The sequence below is a fragment of the Bos indicus x Bos taurus genome, chromosome 19 (assembly GCF_003369695.1).
Source record: "Bos indicus x Bos taurus breed Angus x Brahman F1 hybrid chromosome 19, Bos_hybrid_MaternalHap_v2.0, whole genome shotgun sequence".
In the NCBI taxonomy this organism is placed as follows: domain Eukaryota; kingdom Metazoa; phylum Chordata; class Mammalia; order Artiodactyla; family Bovidae; genus Bos; species Bos indicus x Bos taurus.
Window position 1 is genome coordinate 52771637 of NC_040094.1, and position 23161 is coordinate 52794797.

General features: G+C 55.7%; 1 protein-coding gene across 2 annotated transcripts in view; it reads right to left on the reverse strand.

The window, feature by feature from the left end:
- The window catches only part of RPTOR (regulatory associated protein of MTOR complex 1), a 323749-nt gene that overhangs the window by 2153 nt on the left and 298435 nt on the right, over window positions 1-23161 (reverse strand). Inside the window, exons 25-34 of one of the 2 annotated variants that reach the window (XM_027518037.1) lie at window positions 20468-20573; window positions 17179-17293; window positions 15760-15884; window positions 14544-14648; window positions 10957-11004; window positions 4098-4204; window positions 3261-3388; window positions 1501-1587; window positions 509-625; window positions 110-239 (exon numbers count right to left, since the gene is read on the reverse strand). In XM_027518037.1, coding sequence (XP_027373838.1) covers window positions 110-239; window positions 509-625; window positions 1501-1587; window positions 3261-3388; window positions 4098-4204; window positions 10957-11004; window positions 14544-14648; window positions 15760-15884; window positions 17179-17293; window positions 20468-20573 — 1068 coding nt within the window. The remainder of the gene's footprint in view (window positions 1-109; window positions 240-508; window positions 626-1500; window positions 1588-3260; window positions 3389-4097; window positions 4205-10956; window positions 11005-14543; window positions 14649-15759; window positions 15885-17178; window positions 17294-20467; window positions 20574-23161) is intronic. The other variant, XM_027518038.1, reaches the window with a different exon arrangement.

Below are 23161 nucleotides of genomic sequence, written 5' to 3' on the forward strand. Positions count from 1 at the left end.
ATCCTAGGGTGGCCGACTGCAGTGAGGGGCGGGGGCCTCTGCCTGCCGCTGCTAGCACCTCCCCATGCCCCCCGAACCCCCAGCCCTTGATGGGGGCAGAGACACAGACCCAGTGTGGGTGGAAGGCCAGGCAGCTGATGGCACCGACCCGCTGGCCCATGAAGCCGTCGTAGTACTTGATATGGTTGATCAGCTCTCCGCTGCCGTTGTAGATGGCGGTGAACTGGTTCATGGAGCCACTGCATAGGAGAAGGCCTGGCGGTCAGCGCGGGGAGTGGGTGTGTCCATGGGGAGAGGGGGCTCCTCTCTGGTCACCCCCATGAGGGGGCCTGAGCCTCAAGGGCTGTGAGGCCAGGCAGGTGAGGAGCAGCAAAGGGGCCCCACACTCAGTCCCTCCACCCAGCTCTCCTCCACAGGTGTGGGGGTGGGTCATGGTGCCTGCTGTTTACACAGGGCCCGGGAGCTGTCTGGGCAGCGCGGGAAGGGGCAGAGAAGAGGCAGCACCTACCACGCAATCAGGTTTGCCTGGGGGTGGATGTCGAGCGCTGTCAGCCCCTTCACGATCTGCATGACGTTCACAGACTCCGGCAGCCGAGGGTCAAAGAAGCGCACATCCCCGTTGACGCTGCGGGAGTGGGTCGTGGTGATGCTGGGTGGGCATACTGGGGCCCCAGGATGCACCACGTGCAGTCAGGGGCCGTCCACATGTGCTATTCAAGGCCACGGTCCCCTGGACCCTCAGAGTGTCCAGGGAGGCCCCTGGATGGCACATGCACCCACCCCACTGACTCTGGCGCCAGGCCCGCTGCTGAGCCCCGGGGACCCCTCCCTACAGGCAGAAAAGGCCTAGCCGCTGAGGCACACAGCAGGGTGAGCAAAGACCTGGGGGAGGCTGTGAGTTATTTGTTCATTTCCGGCCGGATATTAGATTTTGCATAGCAGGGAATGTGGTGATGGGTGGGAGGGGAAGATAGGAGGTCACCTCTTCCTGCCCTGGGCCTGGCAGGCAGCGTTTTGAGAGCTGTGCTCTGTTTCCACATTACAAACAAAGGAAGAGCATCTCTTTGGAGAAATGGTGATTTTGTGATAGTAAATTACATTTGCTGTCCCTTTAACGGGCAAATAAATATCCGCCGCTCTCAGCACAGGATTTACCAGGCAGCAGGAATAGATTTATGGGCAGACGATGGATCTGCACGGTGATCCTGGCACATGCCTGGCAGATGCTGCTGATGCGGAGAGGCTGTGCCCCGGTTGCCTCGTTCACCCCTCTCTCCTGCCGCCCACAGGACGCCCGCAGGCCAGGCTCTCCAGCGGGAGGACCTGCTGTCCCTGCCCTGGTGCTGGCCCTGACCTTTCTGGCCAGTCCCAGAGCAGAAGTTAATTACTACCCTGAAATGCCATATTTCCCAGCTGTTTAAATACCAAGGACATATTTTAGATGGAGGGAAAATAATGTTTTTACAGCAAAATGTCTCATGAATATTCCACGCTCATTACCTGACGCTCATGATGTGGCCCTCGGGGTGCTTCTGGAGGTAGGCCTTCACCACCCAGGCCGTGTGCTCCCGGTAGGTCATGACGCGGCTGGAGGGGAGGAAGGAGGGGTCAGGGCCCTGGCACAGCTGTGGCGTCCCTGACGCTCCGAGGCATCAAGACGGGAGGCAGAGTGGACTTTGTTTTGAGCAGAGGGAACCAGGCACTTATGTAAAGTGTCCACGGTCCGCCCATGCCCTGAGGTCAGCCCTCACTGTCTCAAGTTCGCCGCGAATGACTGAGTGATCCCGCACCACTGGCATGCCCCTCCATGGGCACCTCAGGCCATGCTGGGGCCTCTGCAGGCGGGGTGGCTGTCATGCCCTCTTGGGGCCCCAGGCACTGCCAGCCCCCCTACTAGGACTTCACATTGCATCTCCCTGTAGGTTTGAGGGCTGGGACTGAGAACCCCAGACTGTAAAGCTGTTGAAACAGAGGGACACGGGCTTTCCTGGAAGCCTGGTATGGTCCATGACTGGCAGCGGGATTGGGATGCACGTGATGGGGAGGTGGGGTCAGAGTGTGACCCCCGGGAAGGGTCCAGGACACAGTCACACTCAGCACACACAGGTCTCTGCCCAGGGGTGCGCAGCAGCCCCCGTGTATCTGTCTCAGACCTCAGGCCAAAGAGGAGGTCTGGGGACCCCAGCGCCTCCCTCCCGGCCGCTCTGTGACCCTCAGCTCTTGTCCATTTGCCAGGTCACTGCCTGCCCAGGGAGGCTTCTTACAATAAGTCTGATTGACATTTGATTCACATACGTAAGAGTCTCCTGTAAGCATGTATTCACTGATTTGACACGTTTTTACAGCTGTGTGACCATCACACAATTTTAGAATATTTTCATCACCCCAGAAAGGAACCTTGCTCCCCCACTTCCATGATGGCTGCTTCTGGTGGGCAGTGTAGGTTTTCGGTGGGGACTCTCCTGCAGAGACCTGCAGGGACCATGAGAACCAGGGGCTGCCTTGGGCCCACTCGTCATCCAAGCCTCAGGCCCAAACTCCTGCCGGACTGGCTGGCGCCCCTGCTGGCTGCATGGGTCCATACTGGTCCTCCCGGCTGCTCCCAGCCCTGCACCCTCAGAGCCTCACTCTCTTCCTGCTGGTGTCACTGATGGGGTTCACCTGTGCTCAGGCCCAGCTCAGCCCCGTCCCCTGTCCTGTCCCCTCCCCCGAGGATCCCGTTAGCTCCTGTGGCTGCACACGGGCCCACCTGCTGCTCCCCATTCCATGGGACAAGGTGGGTGTTCAGTAAACATCACTTTGGAGCCCGGGCCTGTGGTCCCGTGGGCTCTGTCATTTACCAGCTCTGTGTGACAAGCATCTGGACCTCCATGCTCACCGGCCCACACGGGGCATGGGGCAGGGCCCCTGGGGGCCTCAGCCCAGGGCAGAGTGGCGGTGCCCAGAGCAGCCACGACCATGTGAACATGTGTGGCCCAGTGTCCACAAGTGTCCCTAACGCCATCTCCTCAGCTGTTCATGAGTTTGACCTGGGAGGCAGCAGCCTTATCTGTGTTCAGGGGGGAATGGAGACTGGGAAGGCAGCGCCTCGCCGAGATGTCCCCCCTCAGCCTGTGTTCAGAACAGCCCGTCCACGGCTGGTGGGAAGCTGTGCTCCTCCACGCGCTGGGGGGTGAGGCACTGGGGGAAGTGGCCGTCTGGCCCTGGGGGCTCGCTCCCCCTGAGCCCAGGAGATGGAGGGATAGGCGAGGCCCAGTTACCATTCGCTGAGCGCCATCCTCCTGTCATAGACGCGGATGGAGCCGTCGCCGAGCCCGGCCACAATGAGGGAGCGGTGGGAGTCGCAGGAGAGGCTCGTCACGCAGCTGTCGGCGCCCGTGGGGATGTCCTAGGGCCGACACAGACCCGTCAAGCACCCTGGGGTCAGGGCCCCGCCCGCACCAGCCGCCGGAGGAGCTGGGCCCAGAGGGAGTCAGGCTCCATCTGCCCGAGTTACAGCCCGGGACCCCGAGGCCCGCAGCCCAGAGGACACAGCCGTAAACACCTCTGTGCCCATTAAACTTTCCAACGTCTCCCCTTCTCCTAAGAAGGAGGATGAAGCACATTTCGGCAGGAGGAATCTTCGTCAGCTCCCTCTTAAACCTCCTGATTAGTTCAGGGAAGGGTCCAGGAGGAATCCTGCCACCCATAAACCATCCCCTCGCCTCTCCTCCTGGCAGCTGTAAAAGCTGGAGAAGGGCAGGAGGTGTGATGAACGCTCAGCAGAAAAGAGCAGCAGACAAAAAAACGGGCCCCAAGAGGGGGAAAAGTGCTTTTCCAATCAGAAGTTGTTTGCAGCTCGGGCGCACACTAGGAAGAAATCCAACAGGGAAGGAAACCAAATCATCGTACCCGTTTAAAAGGTAGGAAGCAGCCTGATTGGGCCTGCTTTCCTCTGTCCCCCACCTCTGGGGACACCGCCTGCTCAGAGCACTTCCATAGACCCTCATTCTTGGCCCTTGACCTTGAGGGCGAGTGGAGCTGGGGAGGACAGCGGGGTCTGTGCACACTGGCCCGCTGCGCCCCCAGGGAAGCCCCGCAAGGGACAGTGTGCTCACCTGCACCTTCATCTCTCGGTCTGTGTCCCAGATCCGGATGATCCGCACGTCTCCCGAGCTCATGAGGAGGCCGGTCTCCTGCTCCCAGTCCACCACCATCCCAGCTCCTGGAGAGATACCGATAGGCACCAGTGTCACCAAGGGAGCCTGGTCTGGGCAGTTGCTCAAGCAGCTGGTGCCAACCCATAGGGTGGGTCTCCAACCCCACACAAGCTTGAGGTTGGGGTGACAATTCAGAGCCTTCTCCATATCTCTGCTGTTTTCAGGCATCTGCCAGAGGGAGAGCAGGATCTCAGGGCTGTTTGTCCAAGATGCCCACCTTCCAGGACACCTGGCCATGACTGGCAGGTCTGGAGACTTGAGAAAGGGTGTCAGAGGCACACAGGTCTGAGTCCTCTGGGTCCTGCAGTTCCCTGCGGGTGAACAGCTTCGTGGCTGCCCCTCATGGAGGCAGGGGGCTGACCACAGACGATCAGTGGTGAATGAATCAAGGGGTAGCCCTTTCCTCAGACTGGGCGGGGTTAGGGGGGGCACGGTGAGAACCTTCAGCCTCCCGAAGGGCAGCACTGATCTCACAGGAGGGACTCTAAAATAAGATTTAAAATGTTTACTTGTATTTCAAACATACAGAAAAAACACAACAGAAATCCCTGAACACACCACTCAGATCTAAGAGTTGCTAATATCTTTTTTTTTTTTTTTTGAGTTGCTAATATCTTGTCATTTTTACTTTTTTTTTTCTTGAAAAGAAATGAAATTTAAGACAATAAAAGCCTCACTTGCCTGCCCTTTCCCCAGATGAACTTCCCCCCTGCTGCAGACATCCTCCCAGGCCTGCCTCTGTGCATTCCAATGCAGGGCCATGTGTCCAAAACCACAAAATGCATCTCTTACATCTCAAAAGTTGCCGATTTAAACTGGGAGTATATTTTCTGGCAACTTGTGTTTTTTCTGTAAGGTTATATGGTGAGGTTTCACCCAAACCTATGAACGCAGATCTGGCTAATTCGTATAAATTTGTGGGTAACACGCTCTTGGAGAATGAGCCCTTCACGTCTGTGATCCCCTGAGTTTGTAAGCCATGCCACCCTGACAACGTTTCCATGCTCCCTGTGTGGAAGGAGGCGGTGGAAGCACCAGGAGGGGGACATGTCCATCTGTGCTTCAACTTCCCCAGGAACGGCCATCCACTCCCAGAGCGGGTACCGGCCTGCAGTCTCAGAAGAAGTGGACACAGGGTGTGGTTTCCCTAAATCCTGGTCAGCATTGGTGTGTGAAGCCTGAATACCTTTAAATAATTAAAAAACTTATTTATTTCTATTTTTGGCTGTGCTGGGTCTTTGGTGCGGTGCAGGCTTTTCTCTAGTAGCAGAGAGCGGGGCTACTCTCCAATTGTAGCGTGTGGGTTTCTCACTGCGGTGGCGTCCCTCACTGTGGAGCACAGGCTCTAGGCTGTATGGGCTTCAGCAGTTGGGGCAAGCAGGCTCTGTAGTCGCAGTTCTGGGCTCGAGAGCACAGGCTCAGTAGTTGTGGTGCACGGCCTTCGTTGCTCCAAGGCATGTGGGATCTTTCCGTATCAGCTATCGAACCTGTGTCTCTTGCATTGGCAGGTGGATTCTTTACCACTGAATCACCAGGGAAGGCCCCTGCGTATGTTTTTATATTCTGACACTGATGGTTTAACTCATATACTGCAAATGTCCTTTCCTATTCTGTCACTGACATAGCTTCATGTATGTTTTCTTTGGTCACACCAAAGTCTAAACTGAAGTCACCGTGCTTTTTCATACATCTGTCTCTGCTTCTCGTGGCAGCAGCTCCTGTGTTTGCCTCTGTGGTTTTCCCTTCTCTCTCTGTGGGTGCCCACTCTTCTCCCAAATTCCTGAGCTGGAGGGCATGATTCTCATATGTTCCCTTCAGGCTACAGAGTTCCATCCAAGTGCCTAATCTCCTCTTGAACCCCAGACTCTCATTTGTACACATCACTTCAGGTTCCTGCTCAGATCTGAGTCCCTTGACCCTTGCTCCAGAGACTCCCAGTGGCCTCCCAACTGGGCTCCCATTCTGCCCAAAAGGGACCAGCTTGGTCCTCTTACCTGGACCCTGTGCCTGGAACGCCCCTCTCCTGACATCCACACAACCCCTCCATATTGTGCTCAGTCACCTTCTCAACCACGCGAGGCTATGATGTCTCCGTTCCAGAGGCATCCCCTCCCACATCCCCTGCCCCGTCCTTCCTGTTTTGCCCGCAGCTGTTGTGTCTACTCTGCAGAAATGTCACCTCCCCACAACAAATGGACCAGCCTTTGTTTCACCTTTTAGAATGCAGTCTCTCCACTGCAACAGCCCTGACCTCAGGCAGGAGGAAACACCCCAAAGTACTGTAAAGGTTTCCACAGGTGACAAGGCTGCAGGTATGGCAGATGAAACGGTATGACATGTGAGTCCCACTTCTGTCCGGGAAAGCCCAGGTCACACTGCGACCAGTCAGCCTACAAGCAGAGCCTGAAACCAGGCCACTGCTTCCCCTCATGATGTGCCTGGTGGGCATTACGTGAATGAATCACAGAGGATGCACCCACCCAGGACCGGACTTTGGGCACCAGGTCACTGCAGAGGCTCACAGACTCCTAAATCCATGGACCACTGCTGGGGTGGCCCGTGTTCTCAGGCATGCTTAACAGTCTGCTGGGAGCTCCGTGTTGGCCCTGAGGGGTTTTCAGGAGCAGTGTAATTAAGGAGCGGTCCTCCATTGAGAGCATGGGGCCAAGTGACATCTGGGATGCTCTGGGATCATGGGAACAAGTGCGGAGAATCCGGGGGGACCACACAAGGACTGGGAGGAGTCTCAGCCCCAAGCCTACGCAGGAAGCAGAGAGGAGGCTGTGGGCATTCCCAATGGAGCAAGAAGGCCCACTTGGCCTTCAGATGAAGCAGTGGCAGCTTCCTTCTCGCTGCATCTCCTTCATGGTGGATTCAGAGCTGGTAGGAGCCCTGTGTTAGGGCTCAGCCCAGTGACTTCATTTCACCTGGATCCTTCTCTCAAAACAGTTGCCCTCTGAGTGCTGGGGGTGAGGACTCCAGCACATGAATTTGGGGAGATAGAGCCCCCATCCAGGCCCCATGTCCCCATCTGCACGGAGGCACGGGAACGTGTGTCCGTGCAGCCGTCATATGATCTGGAGACACAGGTTACATGAGCTCTGAATCCCGTTTCAAATCTGGACTCTCTGATGTGGACTATTGAGCTTCACATTCTGGTTTAAACTAGTTCTAAAGCATGGTGAAGCCAGCAGAGGTAAGAAACGGGTTTCCTAGGGTTTTCCCGAGTGCTGTGCATGTTGGGGAGGCAAGTGCCCTGCATGTGCAGACAATTCTGGGCAAGGCTGTTTTCTGAGCTGGGCCTGTTTGTGGAAGCTGTGTCTCCTAAGACAGTGAGCTCCTATCCGTGGAAGAGTCTCAGACCAATGTAAAAACTGTTGGGATAAAAACAACAGTCTGCTCACATCCTGACCCACCTCTAGGAAGGTTCCTCTTCCTGCACCTCCTGGCCCCCACCTCATTCTCCTGCAGGTCTGGGGCCTTGGTTGGTCCTCCGGCCCACATCTGAATGTAATCACTGGCTTTCCTCCTTGAGACCTTTCCCAGCCAAGCCTGTGTCTCGACCTCTAGACACAGTGGAGGAGAGATGATCTGACTCATCACGAGTTGGGAGAAGATGGTAAAAAAAGGTGACACTCTTCCTTGATGTGTTGAATACAAGGAACAAAACTGATGGCTGTGATTTAAGTAAAACTCATAAGATAGGAACATCATGATCTTGAACTAGAGTGCAGATTCCCATCACTCTGTTCCTGGGGAGCATGGCCTCAGCAGCGTTCCCCTCCTTCCCCTTGCCCAGAGAAGTGACAGTGGCGGGGAGAGCCCCAGCCCCTGGTCCCCTGGCCCTTTCCTGTTTTTCAGGAGCAGGCAAGCTGCTCTGGGCTTCCCTCCAGAGGGTCCCTCCTCCTGGTCCATGCCGCTGCATTGAGGACACCAAGGGTGGTTAATGAACGGAGGCTGCGCGTGTGCTGCAGACTTTCTCCTGCTGGGCGGGCACCCTGAGCGCTCAAGAGCACAGTCCCTCTAGTGTGATGTTGCTCTCACTGCCCAGGAGCCAGGGGTGAGGTGGCCCTCGCCAGGAGGCAGAGATTCTTAGCTGACTTTATTCTGGATACGAGCCCTGCTCACATGTTCCTCTCCAAAAGCTGGCCGAAGAGGGGATTTCTTCATTAAAATATAGGCACATTGTGCAGGGAGGGTTGGAGAATAGCAAGCTCGAACGTGTAAGTCAGGGACCAGGCAGAACCCAGGCCCAGTAGACAATGAGAAGAAGAAACACGTTGTTTCAGAGGCTTGAGTCTCTGCGATGTCCATGATCAGCCCTCCAGGCTCAGCGGCCAGTCCAGACTGACCTCTAAGGACCCCCCAGTCTGGAATATGCCTTTGAGAACCAACACAGGGATCTGACCTCTGAGAGTGATGGTTCTAGAACTCCAAAGGAGGAAGGGCAGGTCCCCACTCCACCAGCACATGTGAAAACCTCAGACCTGTGGGATGGTGACCCCCACTGCCTCCCCAGGGATGCAGACGCAGCACCTCCCCATGAGGTAAGGCCTCTCTCAGAGCCTGTGAACACTTCTAGACACCTGGCAGGTTCAGAGGCTCAGGACTGGGCTGGCAACAGAAAGCTGGGCTATTCAGGGGCAAATGACTTCACCTAAACCTCTGTTTCTCACTTAGGGAGATGGCCCAGGACACTTGGCAGCTGTGAAGGATCAGAGCAGACCTGTGCAGGTGCTCCCTGTCAGTGGGGCTGGGCACACGTGTCCTGGGCAAGGAGGGAACTGTCATTCCCTGTGGCCCGTGTGCCTGCCCTGCGGGCCCACGGGAGCCACCACCCGGCCTTGCGTTCTGGCTCCAGCCTTGAGAGGGCCTCCCGCTAAGATTCGATTCCGGATGCCTGTGACGCCAGAGGAGGTGTGCAGGTGGGAGAGAAGGGCAGCTGTGACCCTCCCAGCCCCAACAGCTACCCCAGCACTCTGTGGCTGGTGCCCTGCTTGCTGCCCAGCTCACTGCCCAGCTGCTCCAGGTGACGAATACCAACAACTGACCGAGGCCCAAGGTTTACATCCAGTTCACACGCGGGTGCTGGATGATCTGTTCCCTGTCCTCTGGGGTCACTGCTGCCCTCCACGCAGGTGACAGCCAGGGGTCTGGGCTGCTCTCCTCCAGGTGCCCCAGGGAAAGGCTGTGAAAGGCGTTCCCTGGTTTCTCTTCAGGGTTTTGGGGCAAGTGACCCTGTCACTCCTCTGAGGCCCTTTCTGAGAGAACCCCTCCTGGTTACCGCCACTGCTATCACTTGGTGGGAAGCGGAGGAGTGAAGATGGAGTCAGTCCTGGGTTTTCTCCATTTTTCCTTCATTTTGAACTTTTTACTACAAGAGTCCTTTGTAAAATATCAAACTGTGAGTTTGTACGTTTGTAAGGACATCTTGTTCTTAGCTCCTTCTCCATCCCTCCAGTTCTGGTGGCACGAGGGACCCTGTCAGACCCGTGGCCACCACTGCCTTCCTCCAAGGAACCCTTGTGGAGAGACGGAGAGGTCACCACAGGGTTGGTCACACTCTAAACTCAGATGCTGCAAGTTAAAGGTCAAGAATTCTATCTGCTGCCAGGATTCATAAGGCTCCATCTCTTTACAATTTACCCCACTAGTGAAATCGGGAGAGAAAAGGACTCATTTCGGGCATGTGTATTTTAAGTTTGCCAACCCAGTGTGTGCATAGGCAACTGCAGATGGGCGTTTTGGTAACTATCAAATTTATACATGGATTTTCAGATGGAAACAGATGCTTTAGGAAACTCTGCATTCTTTGGAGAAATGTCTATTTAGTTCTTTGGCCCAATATATGGAATTTAGAAATATGATAACAATAACTCTGTGTACGAGACAGCAAAAGAGACACTGATGTATGGAACAGTCTTATGGACTCTGTGGGAGAGGGAGAGGGTGGGAAGATTTGGGAGAATGGCATTGAAACATGTAAAATATCATGTATGAAACGAGATGCCAGTCCAGGTTCAATGCACGATACTGGATGCTTGGGGCTAGTGCACTGGGACAACTCAGAGGGATGGTATGGGGAGGGAGGAGGGAGGAGGGTTCAGGATGGGGAGCACATGTATACCTGTGATGGATTCATTTTGATATTTGGCAAAACTAATACAATTATGTAAAGTTTAAAAATAAAATAAAAAAAAAAAAAAAAAAAAGAAACTCTGCATTCAATTCTGAGAAATATTCTCTTTGAAGAAATTTGGTGGGAACACAAATCTCACTTTGGAATGACATCTATCTCTGTCCTAATGGAATCGTGAGACGTCTTCCCTGGGAGCCTGAGAGCTGCGCCATCCTTACTCTAGCAGATGTAGACTGGGATTATTCCCGTTCCAAGGCTGCTGTGAAGGTGGCATGGAGCACGGAACTGAACTGTCCTCGAGCCAGTCCAGAGTGAGGCCACTACGGAGGCTGGGAGGCGCGACCACGAGGCCTCGGCTCCCAGGGACAGGCCTGTCTATGGCTCTCACTGAGGTCTCTTTCCAGAGCTGCATGCAGCCACCTCATTCATCCCATGAGATCTGAGTGCTCAACAAATGAGGTCTTTTGTATCAGAGGAGAGTATGCAGATGAAGGAATAAGAAAAACCACAGCCCTGACCCTCTGCCGCCTGAGAGCACGGTGGGCAAAAGAATGTTGTTGCGCAGAGCAGAGGAGCCGGCTCCCGCCCAGCCCTCACTGATAAGGGGAAGGCACTCACCTCCCTGCTTATTGTGGTCAAGAAAGATTGAGACCTTTCGGGCCAGACCTGTGAGGAAACAGGGATTATGGGCTTGATGCAAGGGGAAGCCAGCCAGCCAGAGCCAAATCAGCCAGAATTAAACACACCACAGAGTCAGGGAGCACCATGAAGGAAACGGGGGGGGGGATGGGGGTGCAGACAGTGGCCCGGGCCACGGCTGCAGTTGGAAGACAAGGGCCAAAGTACCTACGAACTTGAAAACTCAACAACTGGAGGTTTTAGCTAAAAAAAGACTCAAGATGGGAAATCAGAAGGTGCTGAGACTCAAGGGAAACGTGGCCTGACATGCGTGGCACTTCCAGCGAGGGGCAGTTAATGGCCAGTCACACACACGGTTAGTGTGGCCCAACTGGCAGGAGCTGACCCACTGGCCACGGCCGGAGGAGCAGAGGTAACCCTCTGTCTAGGTCCTGAGTGAGGACGGCTCTTCATTCACGAGGCCCTGGTTTGGTGAGGAGGCCTCTGGGGAATGGTGCTTATGTCCAGGTGACTATGGGCACCTTGGCCTGACGATGGGTGGTACCACCACAGGTTCTATTTCAGAACATGGCTCACTCAGCTCCAGGGGATGGCCAGGGACCCAGACTGACTTCAGTTCTCCTGACTGCAGGGGATCCCCATGAGGGGAGTGTCCCCAGGTTAACTGCACGAGCATGCACAGGAGCATACGTGTTCACATGTGCACATGCATGCATGCGTGTTCATGCCTGGGTACACATGTACACAGTGAGTCAGCGGCATGCTAAGATGACGCGGAGGCCCTGCACGTTTCACACAACTTCCAAAAGGCAGGGGTAGGGCTCCTGCAAGAAACAGTCTCTTTAGTCCCAAACCACTGGTTCAGATCTTTGCAAACAGGCTGCCACGACAGCGACCCGGTGAGTGAGTTCTGAGCTGGACAGCACACAGGAGAACCTCACAGGCAGAGTTTCCCCACTGCTCAGGAGGCGCCAAGTCCTCCCTCCCAAGTGCCTTACATGCCAGTGTTCACAGATGAGACCCCCATGACCTCTGGAGCTGAAGGACAAGGTGGGCTGGGCCTTGCAGGGTGCAGAGCTGTGTAGGATCCCCTGTCACAGGTGCGTGGAGGAGTTGATGATGGCAACCCCTCCCCTCAGGGTGCCTCATCCCCACAACACAGCTCAAGGCTGCCTGGGACCCGAGACCAGGCGGAGGACCTCCCTGTGCAGCACAGGGAGTTTCACATGCCCGGGAGGTAATCCAGAGCAGGAAGTGGGGGCTGTTGCTTCTGCCTGACAAGGTCCCGGGGGACCACAGCCAGGACTCTGAAGGGCCTCACGCTGCAGGGGGGCCCCCAGATGCTGATAAGCAATGGCCTTAGAAGCTGCTAGTTCTCCCCTCAGAATCACGACCAACAGCTCTGTGATTGTTGTCAGAGGCCAAGATGAGTGAAGAGAAAGATAGCAGGTACTGATGGGCAGAAGGCACCCAGAAGTTGGCAGAGGGGCCAGAAATTCACCAGCCTCGCCCCTTGGTTACTGAGCTTGAGCTCCTGAAATGGAAATTATAATTGGGGTCTCTCTGGCCCTGCTGGGGTTGCAGTCCCTGTGCTGCAGAGGGAAGCTGTGGAGGCTGGAGGGTGCAGGGGTCTCTGGTTCTCAGGGCGCCCCTCCCGGGCCCTGCCACACACAAGCCCGACCTGTCCTGACCCTTTAAAGCAGCTGGCCCCCAGGTGCCCTGCCCCTTCTACCTCCCACTCCTCCAGAAAGAACGAGAAGTAACATTTTCCTTTTTGCTAAGTTCACTGCTGCCCGGTCAGACGAACTCTGGCTTAGCTGCTGAGGAGTGCCCGCTCCAAGACCCCCTCACCCCTCCTGCTGACAAAGACTTGGAGGTAAGACCCTCACCAGCCCTCACCAACAACGCCTGTCCTGGGAGATTTCTGAGACCCAGGAAAGGGGGCGGGTCCAGTAGGAAGGAGTCTGTAGGAAACACACGTCCGTCTACATCAGTGGAACCCACTCACAAGGAAGGGCTGCAGCGCACACCTGGGCCAGGAGCGGCTCCCCACACGCAGGTGACGTCTGGGGGGACAGTGCAGGGGTGCCCCAGGGCTGTGCTGCTGTCAGCTCAGCTAGACCCCGTCACCCCACCTGCATGTTGACTCCTGGACAGGCAGCTCCTCTCACCTTCACTGGAGCAAAGGCAAGCGACGCTGTGGGCAAATAAACCACAGATACATCATTTGGGGGTGGCAGGTATTTGGGGGCTACAGGTAGGTGGACCGTTGTAAAAGGAAAAGGCTAGACAACAGCGTATTCACTGGGCCGCAAGTGGGCTCCCCACCTTCCCATCCTCTGGCCCAGCTGGAAGCCTGACCCTGCTCTCTACCAGCTCCTGCCTTCCCCACACAGGGGTCTGCGAACGGCTGGAGCCTGGGACAGGTTGCCTGCTGGGATGGCAGCAGGAAGCTAAGGACTGAAGACCATGACTCAACTTGCCCAGCATATCCTGCAATGTGAGGGTGAGCACCTGAGGACCACGGGGAGGCCGTCAGCCACCTGCTCTGCTGGAGCCTCAGCACAGGCCTAGGGTGGGGCCGGTGGCTGAGCGGGTGGAAGGTGGGGGCGCTGCAGGGCAGAGAACAGGAAAAAGCAAGAGAGAGATGGAGGGACCCTGTGATGGCAGCTGTCATCCATGGGAGCACAGGACCGGGCTCACAGGAGCCAAGGCAACAAAAAAACGGCTGTGTTGGGGCTTGTGGGATTTGATACACAACTACTTTGTCTCTGAAGAAAATGTAAAACACTTAAAATATTAACATATAAGGAAGTGTCTGCTGTGGAGCTGGCCGTGCCCCTGAGGGCACTTAGATGGAGGAGAGAGAAGCAGCCACGCAAGCACCTGATTGCTTCTCAAGGCCACGGAGAGACCCCAGGTGGGTGGAGGGGGGTGGGGTGATGAACAGCAAGCCGCTCTTGCCTCCATCTGGCAGGGGCTTTGCAATCACACTGGAGGGTGGCTCTGGAAATCCAGACCGATGGCCACATAAACGCTCACACAGTGAGCGCCAGGCTGAGGGGCGCAGACCTCCCGATAATGGGCCTGGACCCAGAGACTGGCAGGTGGTGTGGGTGTCTCTCAGCCTGGCTGTGGCATGGCCGTGCCCACCAACAGGCAGCACACAGAGTGGGGTCTGGTGGACACTGCAGCCACACCTCCTTCAGCCCAGAGCGGGCAGGCGGTGCACTGGCCTCTGCCGAGGACCAGACGCTACCAGGGTGCCTGCTGTGTGCTCCTCACTGAGAGCGGATTATTCTGGGTATGAGGGGCACAGGATGCAGCCCCAGACCCTGCTGTGCCCATGCTCTCACAATCAACACACGCTTCAAGCCAAGGGCAGGGGCTGCGGGCTGCTCAGAACTCGGCAAGAGACACACACACACACACACACACACACACACACACACACACCCTCCCCTTCACCTCGCTGCAAGCAGAGTCTCCCAAGAGGGAAGCTGGTTGTGTCGGGACTCAGGGGCTCCGAGTGGACCGACTTCCTGCAGGACCCCAGGAGCACCCACCTCGGGTGGTGGGCAGCATGTCCGAGAGTCCCTGCCAGGCTGTCACCATTTCTGGGTTCTTTTCCAAATCAGCAAAGTTCTTCCAGACCCTGATGGCACCGTCATCTTGGGGAGAGGAGAAAGGAGATTAAAACGCAGGCCTGGCTGCTCTGGGAAGGGGAGGAGGCCCCTTTCTTGGGGGTGCCGGAGGACACAGGCTGCTCAGGCCCACACCAGGCAGCCTGAGGGACAGACGGTTCTCTCATCTGGGGAGGAGCCACACACAGGCAGTGTGAGACCTCTTCCGACCTGACTTGGGGCTTCAGGGTGGAGCCCCCACCTCAGCGTTCCCGATTTCCCCCACCACCGCGGGCGTCATCTGCCAAGAAGAGCTGGTCTCTCTCACAGGGACAGGGCCTCTCTCCTCACCCCATCACATGACTCAGGAGACCGGTGGGACGCCCCTCCCCGCCTCTCCAGCCCCAGGACGGGGCAGAGGTCCCAGTGTTCTCCAGCAGATGGGCACCAGGTGGGCCTGAGTGTGGGGCCACCACCTGTCTGCTGGTCTGTCTGTCCTTCCTTCCTTCCTCCTGGTGTTGCTGTTCCCAGGACCCTGTTCTCTGGCCTCACTAGCCCGTCATGGACAACCTGGCCTTGAGCTGCAGAGGGAGTTCAAGGTCACCTGGGGACACACTGGGGAACTCGCGTCGAGCAGAGTCCCTGGCTCTGCCATCTGCTGATCCGCCCCAATCTCTGCTGAGACGTGACGTCTCCCTGCTCTAGAACTTAGGCCTCATGCTGCTTCTCCACTGGGACCTGACTCCCAAAGGGCCCTTGGTCCCTCTGCCATGTCTGCTGTTTCCAAGGAATCACCTCTCTGCATCCTCTTTGAAGCTCAGATAGGCTCATTGTGACCCGTTGTCAAATGCCCCGCAGACCCTACTGGCTCCCGCACCACTGTGGGGTTTGTCTTCCCCTCCCTGCCTGAGGCCTGCTGGGGGGCTGCCTTGGGGCTGGGGCTGGACTCTGTTTTCCTGGGGAGGGCTGCCAGCAGGACCTCTCCCCCTAGGTGTGCCTGTCATGATGGTGGCCTCCACTTGGGACTGGTCAGTCCCCTTTATCAAAAGAAACAACTGAGGTCACAGGCACCTTGCTGCCAATTTGTGCTGGGGCCCTGCACCTGTCCCCTGCCACCTCTGCATCAGGGTTTAGGTCCCCACCATGGGAACCTACTCACCTGTGGCTGTGAGCAGGAGGGAGCAATCCTGGCCATTCAGATACTCCATGGCCGTGACCCTCGTGTACCGAGGGTTTCCGTTGTGGAAATAATCCAGCTTCTCCCCTTTCTCCCAGTCCCAAAAGCTTCAGGGAATAAGAGAGAAATACGGTGAGTGATCAGGGAGGAACAAATGAAAGCCACAAGGAAATACCACCTGACACCCAGCAGGTCAGCCACCAGCAAACACAGAGAAGGACAAGTGTCGTCAGAATGTGGAGAAACTGGAACCCTGTGCCCTACTGGTAGCAATGTGAGATGGTGCAGCCGCCACGCAGAGCAAGAGCGGTTCCTCAAGATGACTGAACACTGAAGTACTACGTGTCCAGGATCCCACCTCTGTGTACATATTCAAGAGATGTGCACCCAGGTCATAGCGTGTCACTCATAATAGCCAAAGGATGGAGGCAACCCAAGTGCCCACTGATGGATGAAGGAGGAGACAAAGTGTGATCCACACACTTGGACCACTATTCCATCTTAAAAGGGAAGGAAGTTCTGACACCTGCTACAGCACGAATGAACCTTGCGGATGCTATGTTAAGTGAAATAAGCCAATCACAAAAGGACAAATACTAGATGATTCCACTCATTTGAGGTTCCCAGAACAGACAAATTCCCAGAGACAGAAAGTTGAGTGGTGGATGCTGGGCCTGGGGAGTGGGGAGGGGGAGTCAGTGTTTAATGGGGACACAGTTTCAGCTTGGGGTGATGAAAAAGTCCTGGAGGTGGACGGTGGTGACGGCTGCCCAACAAGGTGAAAGCACTCAATGCCACTAAACTGCAAGCTTAAAAGCGGAGAAGACAGTAAATTTTATGCTATGTATAAAAAAGGAGAAGAATAAGTAATAGGTAAGAATTCTGTCCATTTTATCAGCTATAAAAATAATCGTCCCCATGGTCTCTCCCATCAAGTGTGCACTTTCTCAGCGACATAAGGGCAACAGTCGCTATGAGTTAAAGTGGTGTCTTGTTACTGACGCTTTCCCTTTGCACACTTGCTGCCCTTGCACCTAAGCGGGTCCCTAACATGCCCTGTCACTGGGGGGTCCTAACGAGCCCCTGTGCTCTGCTCTCTGTTCATTGCACAGGAACAGCCCCATCTTAGTGCCTGAAGCTCCGGTCCTGGCCCACATGTAACTGTGGTCAGGCCTCTGGAGCGCCCGTGGTAACGTGGCCAAGTGCAGCCCTGGGAGGGTGTGGGCAGCACCAGGAGGAGAGACATCTGCCGGCAAGTTCTCTAGCCCCCACCCCCGAAGCAGCCCAGAGGCTTGGGGTGAGGCACTTCCACGCCTGGACGGGGCAGGGGGTGTCCTGCCCACACCCCCTGGGGCTACTTGTTCTCCACCTGAAAGGCCAGCCCCATAAGTACCCCCATACCAGATGCTGTCTTTGTCAGCGACGGCCACGCATGGTGTAAAGGGGTGAAACTTGACCACGGAGGGGACGCCAGGGTTCCTGTTCAGAAATATCTGGTCGTCCAGCCTTGTGATACCTGCCGAGGGAAACACAGGACGATGGGCCTCAATTTGCAGTAAACGTCACTGCCGTGTTTTGCCAAGGCTGACGCCAGCCGCTCGTATCTGGGGGGTTGGGAGGGGCCCAGAGGGAAGCAGGAGGCAGAGTGTGGGCGGGCTCCTGAGGGTGGGGCTGCCTCCGTGCAGACAGGCTGGCATCCGACTCACGCTTACGATAGCCCGTCGGCAATATTCAGAGCAGTGCACGCAGGTTAAGGTTTTCTGAAAAGAATGTCACAGATTTTGGAATAAAGTTCAGTAAGGCGGCGATTCGGAACTCAGACCCAAGACTAAAGCTTTGGTTTGGCCATCACTGTCCGTAACCCAGCCAACTCCTGTGTGGAGGCGAGGGCCTCCAGTATGGAAAGGCGGGAACCTTGAAATGACGGAAAGACAGCTGATCAAGAGTCACACAGAGGACGTGAATGGGGATCTGCTCCCCAGGCCCCAACACAGGTACCTGGGAAAAACTGCTATGGCCCTGAAGGAGCTCTAGAAGAGCAACGAAAAGAGGATACCAGTGTGGGGAGCATCAGATGGGTTCCCACATGTTATCTGCAGAAGGATGTAGGCTCATGCAGAGGAGCCAGGCGTGTGGCCCCTGTACCTGCCCGTCGTGGAGGGCAAGCAGCCCCCACAACACTCAGCCCTGGGGTCACCCCCTCCTTGGCCACTGGAAGCTGGTCTTGGGTGACACAGAGGAGAGCGACTGTGGCGCTCGTGCTTCGTGAACCTGGCACCTGCTGGGTGAGCTGCTATCACCCACGATTTCAGGCTTTTTCGCCTCCCTTTGCTAAAAAAGCTAACACTGAAAACCACTCAATCATCAGGATGGGGTTAAACTAACAGGCAAACAGGCCTGGGAACGTTTAACTATTGCCCAGAGATGCCCTCCCCCTCAGCCATGGGTTCCCCAGGGAGGGCGTGTAATTTGACCCAGGAAAGATGAAGGGACACCCAGGTCCTGAGTCACTGCAGGCATTCTGCACGCACGCACAGATCTGGGCACGATGGTGAGGTTGCAGCATCACGGGGGCTGGCTGGAGGGGTCACAGATAAGGGAGGCGGCATTAACTTTCCCAGCTCATCTCCGGGGGCCTCGCGGACTCGTCTAATGACTTTGCTGGGCCCGTAGGCGATAGTCCACGATTCACATCCTTCCCAGCACATGGCTGGCCTCAGATGAAACCACCACTTCACAGAGTCCAGGCTCTGAGCGCTACAGGCAGTGCAGGAGGCTGTGGCCTTGCTAGCGGCCCTGCCCTCTCTGCCCACGTCTGCCGGCGGTGAGGCTCTTGCCTGCAAGCTCACTTGCCAAGGTCTCCAGCAGCTCAGCAGTTCCTTTCGGTGTGTGTCAGACAAACAGATCTTTTCCCCACAAAGACTGGAAAAGAGAACCCCTGACCCTAATTTACAAAGATGATTTTTTTCTTTTCTGTCTGCAAAACCTGGTTGGTTCTCAAATGACCGGCTCTAATTTCACTCCCTGTGCAATGCTGACCGAAACACCACCAGCCAAGTGTGGCCTTTACTGCCTTCAGATGTTCGCTGTGTGCGGCAGACTGGCTCCCAGGCCGCCTGTGGGTACAGGGAAACCAATTTGTCCTGCTGTCCCCTTTGGTAGGCCTGGGGTCTAAAGAACCACAGACTTCCAAGAAAATAGGTCCTTGACACCATAATTCAAAGAACTCCTATCAAGCTGGGCGGCTCAAGCTCTCCTGGAAAAACTGGCAGACTTTGAATTCTACATCCCTGGGGGCTTTACATCTAGAATGCGCCTTCACAGAGGTGAGTTACAAACAACCAAGATTGGTTTTAGCAGAAGTGACCCTGCATTAATGGAATGTGACCCTAGCATCTCAATGAGAGCACTGTGAATGCGCTCGAAGTGCTTCTGAAACAGCATTGCTTCTGGAAGTGCTTGGGGGGCACCAGGCCTGGGCAGGTGGGCCAGGGATGAGATCCCGCCTCCAGGCTGCCTGCAGGTAGGGATGGGCTCATGGGTCCTCAGCCGCAACTTTAAATAGTAACCCATAATACAAAAAAATTCTCTGGTGGTCCAGTGGCTAAGACTCCATGCTCCCAATGTGGGGGGCCCAGGTTCAATCCCTGTTCAGGGAACTAGATCCCACATGCTATACGCCACAACTAAAAAGATCCTGCTTGCTGCAAGTGAAACCTTGCATAGCCAAATAAATAAATAAATTTTAAAAAATTAAAAAAAAAAGTAACCCTTAATAATCAAGGGAATTTGACACCACAGGGAGAGAAGGTCATGAAAATAATTCCACAAAAGTGTGAGGAGTCTGCTTATCTACTCTGTGCAGCACCCAGGGAGCATCATCCACTGCCCAAAGCTGGCCCAGCAACAAGGACTCAGGCAGAGCTGGAAGACCAGCCCACCCACAGCTGTGGGATTGAGTTGGCTCCTGAGCCCTGGGGGCTGTACTGCTGGGAAAGAGGGAGGCGAAGGCTTGTCCCTGGGTGGGGGAGCTGCCCAGTGCTCTGGCCCTGTCCTAACCACAGGGTGGAGCCCCTTGGCTGCCCCCTCCCACCTGGCCTCAGTGCCTGAGGGTAGGGGGCTGCTGCAGCTGACATAAGGGGGACCCATGACACAGCAGCCCTCCCTGTGGCAGCCCACGTCCCCGCACTGGTGAGGTGGGGTGGGGCTGGAGGGTATGCAAAGTGGGGAGTTAGGGTACCTGTTGGCAAATTTAGTAAAAGGTTTGGTCAAAATGTGACTGATATACAGGCTTGGGGTAATAGGGAGCAATTATCTGGGGGCCATGTGGGGTCCAGGCAAATACAACCAGGGCCTGAGGTTTGTCTTCTGTCCCCATGGTGAGGACACAGGCCACCCTGCTGTGGACCCCAAGGCTGCAGAGGGCTTGCTCCCTTCTCTCTGGAAATGACAAAAGGCAGAAGCCACGACTGTCTCAGAGGCCGCCAGTCAGACAGGAGCTTCCTTGGACGATGATCCCAGAGAGCCTCCCTGTCTCCCTGGGGACAAGGCCTTCCTGGGCAGGTGAGTGGTGCCCCACGGTGGCACCCCTTCCTCCCTGGAGCATCTCCGCCAGCCTCATTCCTTGCCCGCACCAGGGCAAGTGGGGGCCGGCTCACTGCCCGCGGTGGCCCCTGGGGACACCCCTTACCCTTCTGGATGAGCTGTTGTGCCTGCTTCCGGACACGGGTGTTCCGCAGAAACCGCCACTCCCGCTCCTTGCGGATCTGACTCTCCAGGTCATGCTCTTCCGGAATCTCCAACAATTAAAAAAAAGAAAATTAAGACAATTATTTCCAAATGAGAGGGTTCCCCCTCTGCAGGTGCAGAAGAAACCTGGTTCTCTGGTCGGTCCAGTGCCCAACAGCAGTCAGAGCAGACCCTTACAGTCAGAGGGTGGTCACCAAGCTCCCGAACCTGCTTCCCTCCCTGTGCTGGGGGCATTGCACCCTGCTGACAGCTGGGTGTGGAGATTCTGGGACCCGGGACCGGGACCTGGGACCCGGGGGAGGGCTGGCTGGCTTGGGGACATGGAGCAGAGACTTAGGAAGCCCCTGCCTCTGACAGCCCAACCGTAGAGGCCAGAAGCTGTCACACTCTGACAGGGCAGCGAGGGGGCTGCTTTCAAAGCAGACAGAATTTGAGGGGGAGGTGCAGGGATAAGGGCCAGGTGTTTCCTGCAGGAGGGGACATAACGGGCTCTGCTGTGCTGGACACTAGATTGACTCCTTTGTACCCTTAAATGCAAAATCAGAAAAAGATGTGGTGTGCTCAGAGAGGTTTGCTTTTATTCTGATGCCAAAGGGAAACGAAGCCTCTGGTTAGAAGATGAACGCACTCATGAGAAGTGACAGAGGGCAGCAGGCACGGTAGTGCTGCCCCCTGGGGCCGGAGAGGCAGCCTGGGCCTGAGGGCGGGGCCTTCTCACCCCTGGCGGGCAGGAGCTACTGCCCGCCAGGCTCCACCTAACACAGCAAAGGGGCAAAGCTGGCATCAGATTCCATGTGGGTGGAGAGTGAGGAAGGAGCTTCGACCCTATGCCTGGGAACTTCTGCCTTCCTTCATCAGCTTCTGCATATGAAGTATGTGGAAGCTGGAACAGTCCCCTTTCCTGGATAAGGGCCCTTCTTGCTTCATGGCATGTGGGTCATGTCTAGGAGAGGGCCACACTTAGCAAACAGTAAGTTAGGATTTAAGTTTACTATATTCAGAACATAATCATTTGTTGTGTAAAAACGATGTATCTCCTTCGTCATACAGTCAACTTGCCTAACTCCGGTTGCCTGCTTGAGAACTCAGACCTGTAAAGTTCTCAGATATAAAAGGAATCAAATAAACTTGGAAAAACCCTACTTCCTCTTGGCTGAGAGCTAACCTGCCTTGTACTCAGCCAGGTAACACTGCACAGGCAGAGGGAGCCCATATTCAATATTTTAAAAGTCATCTTCTCTGCTGGAGAAAGCATCAGGATGACGAATGGTGAACGTGGTCACGTGTACGTGCCTGTGTGTGTGCAAGCACAGCTGAGAATATGGGAAGCAGTTATTACACGAAATGGTCACGGAGCACTTTTGTGTCTTCTTAAATGCTCCGTGTTATCTCTGATCACAAACAAACAACCCGAAACCTCATCTCATCCCTGTGCACAGACCAGAGGGGTCTGTGTTCCAGGATTTCACTGCTACAGTCCTGTCTTTTTTCTCTTAAAAATCACAAACCCACAGCCAGCAAAACAGCAAAGATATCCTGACACGGAGACAACAGAAGAAAAGTCACCTAGAGCCTCCAGAGCAGTTAGTGTTGTAGACATAACCCCACGAAGGCACTTGGGATAGATGGTGGGTTTTTACCAGCTGGTTTTGTTTCATGACAATCCAGAGATTACTGGAAAAGAAATTACAGATAACCAATAACATAGAGTGATAAAAAGAAAACCTCCAGATGAAAAGAAGACAGAATCAGAATGAAGCTCTGGTTTCTGCAGGTTTAGAGGAAGGGTCTGGAAGCAGGGAGGGAGTGGGACAGACAGAAAGGAAGTTCTCCATGTGGTGAGGGCAGGCAGGAGGAAGGAAGGGGGCAGGAGGCAGCTGTGCGTGGGAGTGTGGCCACATGCGCCCTGGGGCCTCAGACAGACTGACCTCCACCGCACAGCCAGGCATCACTGCCCCGGGCTGAGTCCTAAGCAGCAGAGCACGGAGCTCTGGGGAGTGGCCCCGCTGAGCTCAGGAAGGACTTGCAGCATTGAACTGAACTGAACCGCAGCCCAGGAACCAGCGCACACACCGTCCTGGGGACAATCACCAAGAAGCACTAGGACAAGCGGGGGCGGGCAGCAGCGGGGCAGTGCGGGAGGTGTGGGTGGAGAGAGACGGGGAAAGGGAGAGAGCAGAGGCTGCGAGAAGCAGCAGGCGTCAGCCGGCCGGGAGGGATGAGGACGGATGGAGGGGACCAGACTGTTTCCTGCTCAGCTCTTCTTAATCATCTGCTCAGTTGCCTGCCCCTCCCCTTACCTCGTGGCTCTGCAGGTTGAATAGAAGCTTCTGAGTAAACAGAAGCCCAGACCTAGACGGTGCTGAGCTTTCCTCCTGGCAGAGCTGGAGGGACGTGGGTGAGGCTAATAGTGTTACATGATTAGGATCATGACACGCTGAGGATTCCTAACACCTGGCTTCTCCTCAGACAAAAACCAATTATGATGCTGAAACCTCCTGAGGCCTCCCGTGGAGCCGACAGCTGAAGGCTGGTGACGGCATCCCCCTTGTTCCTTAACTGTCACTGGGGCAGCCTGGGCTTGGGAACAAAGGGAGACCAGAGGGTCTCAGAAGCCTGATGGCGGGCCTTGCCA